General features: G+C 39.7%; 1 protein-coding gene across 1 annotated transcript; it reads right to left on the bottom strand.

Moving 5' to 3' along the window:
• Positions 1–7,397: 7,397 nt before the first annotated feature.
• LOC125556432 (RING-H2 finger protein ATL74-like) lies at positions 7,398–8,366 on the bottom strand. Its single transcript, XM_048719168.1, has one exon. The coding sequence runs from the start codon at positions 8,270–8,272 to the stop codon at positions 7,739–7,741; it is 534 nt and encodes a 177-aa protein (XP_048575125.1). The 5' UTR covers positions 8,273–8,366; the 3' UTR covers positions 7,398–7,738.
• Between the last annotated feature and the right edge of the window lie 3,981 nt (positions 8,367–12,347).

The raw sequence follows: 12,347 nt of genomic DNA, 5'->3' as shown, positions 1-12,347 counted from the left end.
AAGGCAATTGCTACACCTAAGCCTGAGAATAGTTTGGGTTCAAACCTAAGTTTTAGTTCGGTTTTTCTACTGGGCTGTTTTGGATTGGTTTGAATGGTCTAAAGCCCTAATGTAATCTGTAGTCCCAAGAACAAATCAGCGACCAGTCTAGCTACAAAGCGCACCAGAGGCAAGACCAGCATCCCTGAAAAAAACGTACGGGGCCAGCGCATCGACAGCTTCACAAGTTGACGGCGACTAGCAGCATCAAGACCGTACCTGCTCTGCGTTAAGCACGAGCGTTAGCTTAACGGGTTCACGGCGACTAGTAGCTTCAGGACCGTATCTCTTCGTTAAGCGCGAGCAGTAGCTTCACGAGTTCACGGTAGCAACGCAGCAGTTCGTCCACGGTTTTACACTACTGATTTAATCCAAAAACGTGAAGCAGTTTGGATTGGTTTGGATGGGGAATACACCAAGCTTGGTTCGGTCTGGATTCTAGACCTCAATATTTGGATTGGGTTGGATTGGTTGCTGGAAGGAAAGTCATATGGTTTGGGCTGGTTTTAATCTGGATTTGAAACTATTACCAGGTTTAGCTACACCTACGTAAGTAAAAATTGTTACGTATCTTAAGTAATACGAAATATGTATATGGCAACCGTGTGGCAGATTGCGAAACTACCACACGCATCCAACGCCATCAAATCTCTCCCGATTTCCTTCCTTTCCCTCACGTCCTCCCAATTTCTTTCCTTTCCCTCACGTCCTCCATCCTCCTCCGATTTTATCGGGCACACCCGCTCGTGCCTTCCTAATTTTTGTAATCGTCATTTATGGCCCCACATGCCTTCTCGATTTTCAGCAAAAATAATGCTTAGACTGGGATTTGATCTCTAGTATGTAGGTAATTAACAAAGGGAGCTAACCACCTCACCTATGACACTCATTGTTGAACATTCTAAGGGAAATACTGTTTTTGACATGTTTTTGCCTTTAATATGTTAGCACTGAAAAACGTTTTGTTTCAAGCATCATGGTAACTTTGATCATTGGGAATAAATTTGTTAAGCCCGCCCCTCGGTAATTTCTGTAAATAGCATGATAACATTCACGCCATAGACCTGATAATTTAGATACAAACATCGTGGTAACTTTAACTATTGGGGAAAACAAATGTGAAAAGATAACTGATAATTTATGTGTAAATAGATGATAATATACGCAGCGCACATCTGATAACTGAGGTAGAAGCACCATGGTAACTTTGACCGTAGGGAATTTTTTTTTTGAAAAGATACTCCGGTATCTTTTGTGTAAATAGTACGGTAGTATACCTCCCTCCCCTAGCATTTTTATGTGTAAATAGTATGAAAACATATGCACTGCGATAACTAAACACCATGGTAAGTTTTTGACCCGTGGAGGGAGGGGAGGGGATTTGTTGCTGAAACATATCCCTGATAAATTTTGTGTAAATAGCATGATATTTTAAGCACTGCGGGCTTGATAGGTTACCTAGAATCACCATGATAACTTTTTGCCCCGGGAAAAAGTTGTTCAAAACATCCCCAATAATTTTTATGTAAATAACATGATAATATAAGCACCGCATAACTGATAACTTGCAATATAAACATGATGGTAACTTTTTTACCAAAGGAAAATATATAAGTTGTTAAAAACATACACTTGCCTCGCGCGTGGGCCTCTTGGATGAACACAACACATGGCGTGCCACGGAAAAGTCACATAATGTTTAGTGTCATGAGGGGCACACATGCTATAGGCGTGATAAGTTACGCAAAAACATCATGGTAATTTTTGACCTATGGAAAAAGCTACCAAAACACACCCAGGTTTTTAGGTGCAAGTACCATGATAATATACGAACCCTAGACCCGGTAACTCATGTACAATCCCCCATGGTAATTTTGACCGGGTGAGGTTGATGTACATATACCCTGATAACTTATGTGTAAGTACCACGGTATTTTACACATCAAAGACCTTATAACTTGTGTACAAAACACAGTGGTAACTTTGAAAGGGTGTAGTTGTTGAAGCATAGTACCTGATACGTTCTATGTAAATAGCACGGTAAGTTATGCAACACAGGCCTGATAACTTGCATACGAATATCATGGCAACTTTGTCCTGAGAAGAAATCATGTGGTAGACATGAAGAAGTGGCAGTTTTCTCGAGGGTGAGCGTCCGAGATGTGCGGGAGAAGCAGGTTTCTCAGGCGAGCCTGCAGGGTCATTTGGGAAAAGGCGAGGTCAAAGAACGAGGGATCGTATAGTACTTTAAAATGAAATAAGTAGAGGTGTGGCAGTTTTGTTTATATGGCACACATGTGCCAAATATCACAGTCCTAAGTAATAACCAACGTGGATAAGTAGGATTGAATGTAAGAGGATTGAAGGACCCACCCCCGAAAATCAGAGGGGAGAGAATTATGATTAGAAAGGTTACGTTACTTTACGTAGTTTCCTTTGTAGATGGAGCATTATCGTACTTTGTTGGATGACAAGGCACCTGGTAAAGTTCAGGAATCCTATCTACTATCTGGTAGTGAAAGCTCGCGCCTACGACTGTCAAGTGGCACAAGTATATGTATTACATGGTGCCCGTCCCCACTCCCTTGTCAAAAGTGGCACAAGTATAGGTATTACGTTGTACCCGTCCCTACTACCATTTATAAAAGAGTGAAACAAACAGGATATGTTCCTCTCTCTTTTGTTCACGGGAGAGATAAGTAAAAATATTGCATGCACCAAAGGCCAAGAGGACTAGGATTTCAAGATCTACATGTAGAAAAAAGCTTTGCTACATCTACTATTCCATTCATCCCATAATGTAAGAGGTTTTTTTGACAGTAGCTTCTTAGGCTGGTCAGACTAGCCATAGTGGGAAGTAACATATGTGTGGTGTCATGCAACACTTTATTTATTAGATTATAGACTCATCTTGTCTTGATATGTGCGATGTTACTCATACTATGAGTAACTAGCTATGTTACCATATGCCTCTCTTTCTTTATTAATTGCTTGCCACATCATCTATTTTACCTAGATATGGGCGATGTTACCATCTATGTTACTCTCACTATAGGTAGTCTCATAGTGGGAGTAACAAAGGCAGTAACATAGATGCCACATAAGCAAAAATAATTATGTGGCAAGTAGTTAATAAGGAGAGAGGCAAATAGAGTAACATAATATATTACTATCACATAACGCTTTCCAATACAAAATGAGTCTACAAAATAATAAATGAAGACATATATGTTACCACACCTATGACACCACTCACTATGGAGGTAGCGACATAGACTAAGTTACTACCTCCATAGTGAGTATATACATATTACTAGTCTAAGTTACTCTCCACTATGAATAGCCTTACATTATGGGATGGAGAGAGTAGTAATTATGGGGTGAGGTGGCTGCCCTTCATTGGATATTAATGGACGCGGGACCCGCCCCTGAATTTCGGGGGGAGGGGGTGAGAGAGATTCATAAGTTTATGTAGATATCGTATGTAAGTCCACCATTTTTGTGTAGAAAATATTTGTGTTACTCAATACATGGTGGTTTAAGCTGTTAAGGGATAATGGCATTTGGCGGCATCTATTACACGCTGAATATCATGATCAAAATATTAATTATAAAATGGAAGATGGGTGACTCTCATTTTGGGTTGGCTTGATGAAGCTTAAGTGAGGTTATTTTCTGGTACCTTTATTTTACCAAAGGCGCTCAAAGTTATATTTTGAGCAGACAAATGACTTGGGCCATGGGTCCTTTTCATATTTTCCAAATTATGCATGACTTATAGTTGAACTTCTATGCTCTTGTGAGGTGTAGAGAAAGGAAAGGTGAAGAGATGAATGACACATATGCAAGGGGAGAGAAAAACATGTGGCTATTAAAAGAATGTGACACAAATGTTTTATTTTGCAACAAATCATCTACATAATCAAGTTTTAAATACCAGCTGCACAAGGTGTGAGAATTGGAAGTAGGTCATGGTACCAAACAATGCCAGGTACAAGAATTTGTAATTTATTTTGATCCACATGAACAGAAATAATATGTTTACTACAAGATGATGTTTATATCAATCTAGCCATTCTATTTATTAAAGATAGTTATGGTATATTTATGGTTAGGTATAGTTATGAAAATCTTGCAGGCTATCTGGTTATGATATATTGTGTTACGATGATTTTTGGTTGTGATATGTGTACATAAAGTCATGAAGGCCTAACCTTTGCACTTCATTAGTAAAAGAGTAGTTAATTATAACTAAAGAGCCATACATAATATTTCAAATAAATTTCAAACTTTTTGTACTTTTACGTATAGAAGTTCGAGTACAAATATACAGCCAAACAAACCAAATGTTAGAGAAAAAAATTGTGTAGACTTAGGAAAGTGCCATTTTGAATACAAGACTACAAATAGTGTGGTGCTATGGAAATTTTCCACCAAAAAGATAGGCTCTAGTATAGAATAAACAACTACAAAATTGCTATATGTTGGATACTGCTTTTTTAGAATGAGAGATGTTCGAAGCCATCCTTTTCATAATTAAGTCATATGAAACTATATAGAATAGTCATATGAAACTAGGCGATGTCCATATATAAAATTGAAATATAAAGCAAATGCAAACAAGATGTAGGAAATATCAAGGAGGTTGGAAGGAAACACAATATATATGAAAACTTATCAAAGATACATGATGGCTATGTTCCATTGATATTTGAAGGAAATAAGCTTTATTAAGATTTCAGCTTTTCTGGCGTAAATGTGTTGTGTACATTCCATTCTAGAAGCTTGAGTAAAACTATGAAGTCAGACAACAAAAGAACTATGAGCAAAATAAATATCCCTTTTATATTATGCATCATCTTCCATACAAATATGAAACTGCAAACACCATGAAGATATGGGAAAGCCGATCCCAATAATTCATTTCAGTGTAAATAATGGAAAATTCTAAACTACCACAAGTGATTACAACACAAACATACCTATGAATAGTACTTTTGAAATAGAAGAACAAGTAGTTCCTCCAAGCCAAATTTTTTCGTGGGAGTAACTTAACCTGTTATTTTTTTATGAACATGTATGTATTAAAAATTATAAAAAGTACGAAATGAATCGTCTTTTCATAATGAATGTGATAAATACTTTTGACTAAAAAAATTTATGAGTCATATAACTATATAATAGATTGACATAAATATGGTACTTTTTTAGAATGCAAGAATATATGGAACAGAATAATATAACAACGTCCACCATGCTTATTCTCTTTCCATAGAATTGATATGACTGGACTATGGAAAATATATTCATATGTAGATTTGGTAAATTTCAATAAAATATTAGTAATAATAAGCTAAAATAATAAATGAATCTGGATTTTTTGCAATCTCCATTATATAAGGAGTTCAATAATAAAATGTGACATATAGTAAATATACAAAAAAATGTGACATATATTGAATTCGTGGACCAGTCAACTCATCCAAAAGTCTGAATCGATGAAGAAAGGCGGGCAATATATCTCAACAAGCTCACGGTTGTGAGCCCTAGTGGCACGAGTGTTGCGTGTACGTGGTGTGTGTCCCTACCACATTGTAAACAAGGGAGTAAAAAAATCAAACTCTTATCTGCTACAACAAAAGTGCAAATGTATGTTGTGTGTGTCATCACCATATCCGAAACAAAAAGAGCAAAAGTGTGTGCTTTGTTTCCGTGGCTAGGAAAGAATCTGCCATGACATCCTACATGGCATCGTCCCTGTGGGGAGTTTATTATCATACATGGGTGCTTAAGCTGACACTGCACGCGGTAATGCGCATAGTGATCGGTGGTTGGTGCCTCGTTTTGTTTATCTGCAGTTTCTTGGTATCTTGGATATCCAAGGTTATCACAACTTAATTAGCTGAGAGATTTCGAGGATACTAATGAGTTTTCTAAATGATCTGTAACAAAGTGAATTCTTTAGGATAGGATAGCCGTTCGTAAAGTGAATAGCAGTATATTGCTCTCATCGTACCTTTTACTAGCGATTTAGAGCAGGGTTGTTTTGCTATGCATGTATCAGTTGCTAATATCTACCTTGGGATAAATGTATGCACTTTTCCTCTAAAATAAATAGATATATGCTCCAGCGAATATCTTGCTCTAAACGTACTGTTCTATTAAATATGATTCGAAACAGTGTTGATACCTTGCCGTGCCAAATATGCTCTTTAAGGGCATCTCCCTCCTCGCCACCTCCGGAGGCCACCGGCGGCAAAGTTGTGCGGTCACCAGAGAAGGGGGCGACGGGACATTTTTGCGTCGAGGCAACAATCTATGGAAGTTGCTCCTTGTTGTGGCTGTGGCAAGACGTCGGCTGTATGGAGAATGTGGATGGTGCTATGGTCCACTGATGATGGCGGCAGCCGCCAGAGAGATCCGGCATCTTGTTGCGCCTTGTTCAGCAGATCTGGTGGCAGGGGCAACCGGATCCGGCTTGCCTGCTCCTTCCCCATGTTTTCATCCGTGCTCCCACTTCATCCTACGGTTGTTTTTTTTCTTTTTTCTTTCTAATCTAATCATCTCTCCCCTGATTTTAAGGAGATGAGGCCAAGTTTTATTTTGTTCCAATCAAATTAAGCCACGTATGTGGGAGCTCGGATGCGCACACGTCGAAGGAGCAGGTAAGTCTCGTCCAGGGCAACCCATGTCAAAACATCTCGTTCGATCTGGTGGGGATTTGCATGGCGGCCGCGTTCAGCGGTAGTTGGCGGCTGTGTTCAGCTCTAGTTGGCGGCGCGGAGGGGTGCCTCCAGGAGTCGTTGGGCCGAATCTCGGCCCGTGTGTGCCTGTGGTCTGGATGGATGGCTTCAGATGGTGTAATGGTGCCGTCTATGGTGGGGAGCCAAGAAGTCTATTCTGTTAAATTTGCATACATATCCTATTTGACACCGACTGTACATTTAAATTCAAATTTATAAAATATAATTTGAACGATTGCAAATTTTCTGCTGTCCGTCAGAGTATCCAGCAACCGGCCGGTCATCCAAAACCCCGACCAAAAATAAGAACCATGCTATGATAAATAAGGGTATGTACAACAGTTGATAAGATACTCTTATCTTAAACCCACCACATAATCTAGATGAGGCAATAAAAATGATATACAATTGATTATTTCATAGTATTGTCTCTGATAACTATATATCTCTAAATATAGGGTGGGACATATTATTTCTAAGAGATCATTTTTTACTTAAGAGAAGGCATGTCTTTTCTTATGGTTTCTGTTCTTCACTTCAAAGTTTATCCTAGTAAGTCGCAATCCTAAGATAGCTTCCTTGTACAGTCGCTAGGTAAGATGAGACTGCGTCACCATGTCCCAGACATTTATTTCAATTTATGGAACTCCGTTTAAAAAGACAGCAACTTTGCTGGTCGTTAGTCCCATGACAGACGGAGAATCAAAGGCAACCCTACTTCACCAAAACTGTTTACTCATAGTAGTATGTCAGTACAGCATTATGCGCCGTCGAATATTTACACTAACAATTGAGCTCTTCGATCATATACACTGTACATTCCACTAGCAAGCTGCGGCTGACAAGCACGGCAGCAATCATTGCCGGAAACTTCCACAACCACAAGAGCTTGCGCATGCGGGACTGTGCTGTACCGGCAGCAATGGCATGCTTGGTCGCGCGATGGACTCACAGTCTCACACGATGACCACGGTGACGGTCGTGTTCGTCTCCGCCGCCTTCGCGGGCGCGCCTTCGATGACCGGCTGCCGGCACGTGGGACAGGAGCCGTTGGACACCAGCCAGGCGTCGACGCAGCGGACGTGGAAGCCGTGCGCGCACTGCGGCAGCACGCGCACCTTCTCGCCGTCCACGAACTCGCTGAGGCATATGGCGCACACGTCGTCGATGTCCTCCCCTGAGCCGTACACCTCCACGGGGAGGCTCCTGAGGACGCGCCTCTTGATGCCGCTGCCGCTGCAGGCCACCCGCGCGGACGCCCGGCCCTCGCCGGCAGCGGCCGCGGCCACGCGCCCCACGCGCCGGAGCGCGCACCGCGCCAGCGAGTTGACTGCGATTATGAGGAGCAGCCCGAGGAAGAGCACGGCTAGGATGATCACCACGTTGGTCTCGAAAGACGAGTCTGCCCTCGTCCCCGCCGGAGCCGCCGCGCCTCCGCTGCCTCCGTAGGCAACGCTCGACGCCGGCGCCTCCGAGTCAGGACGACCCATGGTTGATGAAGTTATATACTCCGGGAGATGTCGATCGAGCAGAGTTCACCCGACCTCTGTTTCAAGCTAGATGAAAGTTATGGCTGTTGTTTCGAACTGGTTGCTGTCTGTCTGTCGTTCTCTGCTCTGTTCGTGGGGTATATATAGGAGGGCGTACTTTGTTCTATGACAAGTCGCTGGGTAAAGTTCATTAATCCTATCTATCTGGTAGTGAAAGCTCACGTCTACGACTGTCAAGTGGCACGACTGTGGCTGTAGTGCTGTAGTACGTGGTGCCCGTCCCAACGCCCGTGTCAAAAGTGGCACATGTATAGGTATTACGTTGTACCCGTCCCTACTGCCGGTTAAAAAAGAGTCGAAGCACTTTCAAAAAAAAAAGAGTCGAAGCATACGTTGTACCCATCCTTTCTATTCTGTTCTTGGGAGATATCAATAGAAATACGGAACCACCAAAAAATCCGACGTCAGTTTTCTGTGATCCTATTTCATCTTTACGCAGTAGCAGCCAGTGGAGAAAAAAAATCTTTCAAATAATTCACTTAACTTTCGAGCTGCAGTTGGTCTATGTGCCAATAATTCAATAGGTCATCTAGTTCAGTTGAGAGAAAACTATGAAGTCACACAAAAGAACAACAACACACACAAATAGCCCTTTTTATATTAGGTAACATCATCCATACAAATGTGAAACTACAAACACCATGAAGATATGGCAAAGCCGATCCCAATTATTCATTTCCATGTAAATAATGGTCAATTCTAAACTAGCACAAATGATTATAACACGAACATATCTATGAATAGTAGTAACAAGAGCCATATATATGGCTCAAATAACTGCAAAACTTTGGGCACTTTTACGTATAGAAGTTCGAGTACAAATATACAGCGAAACAAAACAAATCTTAGAGAAAAAAGTTTGGAAAATTAGGAAAGTGCAATTTTGAATACAAATGTAAAACTATAAACACCGTGGTGATATGGAAATTTTGCACCAAAAAAGATTTTTGTAGTCTCTTGTATAGAATAAACAACTACTTCCTCCGTTCCATAGTGTAAGACGTTCTTTGACAGTAGTGTAGTTTAAAAAAAATGTCTTACACTACGAGACAGAGGGGAGTACAAAATAGATATATGTTGGAAACTGCTTTTTATGTACGAAAGATGTTAGATCCTTCACATAATTTATATCATATGAAACTATATAAAATACTCATGTAAAACTAGATGAAGTCCATGTATAAAATTAAAACATATACCAAATGGAAACTAGATGTATGAAATATCAAGGGTGATGGAAGACAACACTAATTATATAACAACTTAAGGAAGATATATGATGGTTATATTCCATTGATAAATGAAGGAAATACATTTTATTAAGATGTGAGCTTTTCTGGCCTAAATATGTTGTGTACATTTAGTTTTAGAAGCTTGAGAAAAACTATGAAGTCCGACAAAAGAACTATGAGACACATATATCGTCCTTTTGTATTAGGTATCATCTTCCATACAAATGTGAAACTACGAGCACCATGATGGTATGGAAAAGCCGATCCCTATTATTCATAGTAGTGTAAATAATGGAAAATTATTAAACCAGCTCAAATGATTACAACACAAACATATCTATGAATAATATGTTCTTTAAATAGAAGAGCAAGTAGTTACTCCAAGGCAATAATTTTTCATGAGAGAAAATAGTCCCATGTTGAAAATATTTGACGCTATAAATTTTGTATAAATTCCCTCCAAAAATAAATTTAACCTGCTATTTCGTTTATAATTCTGTACATATATAAATTATAAAAAGTACGACGCCAATTCTTTTTCATGATGTATGTGACACACTTTTTTTACTATAAATTTTCTGGTGACATAAATATGGTACTTTTTTTAGAACGAAGACTATAAGGAAACACAATAATATAATAACATCCATGATGCTGTCTTTCCAAGGATTGATAGGGCTAAACTATGGAAAATTATTTAATCCATAGATTTGTTAAATTTCAATAAAATATTTGTAATAATAAGCTAAAACGATAAATGGATTCCATAATTTATGTAATTTCAACTATAGAAGGAGTTTAGTAACAAAATATGACAGACAATAAATGGACATTCACGGGCCACTCAACTAGTTATTTTTAATAATACTACAACTGTGCGCATGGGACCTTGCAATCACAACTCCAAAGTCTAGAGAATCTCATCTGGCAGTGAAATCTCATGGTTGTGAGCCCTAGTGGCTCGAGTAGTGTGTGTGTCCCTACTGCATTGTAAACAATGGAGCAAAGAAGTGCGCTCTTATCTGCTACAACAGAAGAGTGTGAATTTACGTTGTCCATGTCCCCACTGTCTCCAAATTAAAAAGAGCAAAACCGTGCGCTTTGTTTCCGTGGCTAGAAAAGAATCTGCCACGACATCCTGCATGGCAACTTCCCTGTGGGGAGTTTATTACCAAACATGAGTGCTTAAGCTGACAATGCACGCGCTAATGCCGACATTGATAGGTGGTTGGTTTTCTTGGTATCTTGGATATCCAGGGTTAATTGCATTTGGTTAGCCGAGAGATTCTTAGGATAGTAATGAGTTTTCCAAATGATCTGCGAGAAAGTGAATTGTTTAAGATATCTTCCCGTAAAGTTGTGCCCAACAGGATAGCAGTATGTTGCTCTCAATTTACTTTTTGATAGTGATTTAGAATATAGTTACTCTGTTATGCATGTATCACTCACTAATATCTTCCTTCCCATAAATACATGCACTTTTCCTCTTAAAATAAATCAATATATGCTCCAACAAATATCTTGCTCTAAGCATAATGTTTCTTTAAATATGATCCAAAATAGAGTTAATACCTTTCCTTGCCAAATAGCGATATGCTCTTTAACAGTTTAACATACTTGCTTTTAATAGCTTCAAAGCTAGAGTTTTTCAAGTTTTGTTCAAAAGTTGGACCAGCAAATATCTTCCTTTGAGAATATTATACTAGTTTCTTAACGACATAAGAGATTTGTTTGACTTATCTTTCCAGTAAAGGTGTAACTAGAAAGCAACACCGCCCATTGGGCAACATATACGCTTTGCATTTTAGCATTTGGTGGCTTCATTGAATGGAGGATATGAGTCTACCTATATGTATATAGTAGAGAAAAATTTCATATGTGAATCGAGCCCTAGCGCCGCCACCGAGTCCAATCTTACAGCCTGAATCCCTCCTCCCTCGCCCCTCCCCCACTTTATCACTCTCCCTCCTTGCAGCCTCCGGAGGCAATCGTCGGCTAAGTTGTGCAGTCTCGAGGGAAGGGACGGTGGGTCATTTCTGCATCGGGACAACGATCTTAGGAAGTTCTCCTTGTTGCAGCGGCAGCACGGCACCGGATGTGCACGAAGGAGGTGGCTGGTGCTATGGTCCACTGATGGTGGCGGCTGCCGGCAAATTTTGTGTCCTATTACACCTTCTTCACCGGATCTGGTGGAAGGGGCAGCCCCTGAGAAGAATTTCCATCCTATCTAGTGGGGATTTACTCCTTCATATCAGCATTTTCCTAGAAGATGGCTGATGAGTGATATTTTTGCACTCATTCCACCATTGTTTAAACTGGATAATCCTGAAATTTTCAAAAGAAACACTTTGAAACTAGCACTAATAAGTAATGAATGCAAGAAATCATAAAATCCTTGACCTTTTGTTAAAGGTGCGATTGTTTGGCTCCTCCATATGGGAGATTCTAAGCAAGCGGTGGATGTCTTACCTAAGTGAGAAACCAAGGTACGAATCATTGGAGATACAAGTGCTTGTGTTAGTTCGATGTCCTGTAACATAAATAAAATCTTCTTGTGCCCCCAATAATCGTAACAAGGATTTCAATCCCTGCCCTTCTTTTAGTTGAACAAGCCTATTGCAAGATAATGTGTGATATATATTTTCGGTACTTCCGGAATAAAATAAAAGTGGAAATAAAACAACGTTTAAATGTTGTTGAAAGGTGATTATTATGGTGGAAAATGGACTGGAGTTCATAGGTTCACCAAGTATAACTCTCCAATGCATAAAAATGTGAATGGT

This window comes from Triticum urartu, chromosome 5 (genome assembly GCF_003073215.2).
Source record: "Triticum urartu cultivar G1812 chromosome 5, Tu2.1, whole genome shotgun sequence".
Classification (NCBI taxonomy): domain Eukaryota; kingdom Viridiplantae; phylum Streptophyta; class Magnoliopsida; order Poales; family Poaceae; genus Triticum; species Triticum urartu.
This window is presented reverse-complemented; position numbering and strand designations above follow the sequence as displayed.

What these genes read in the sequence shown, in the direction of transcription:
- LOC125556432 (XM_048719168.1), bottom strand. Translation starts at nt 8,272, where the DNA reads ATGGGTCGTCCTGACTCGGAGGCGCCGGCGTCGAGCGTTGCCTACGGA.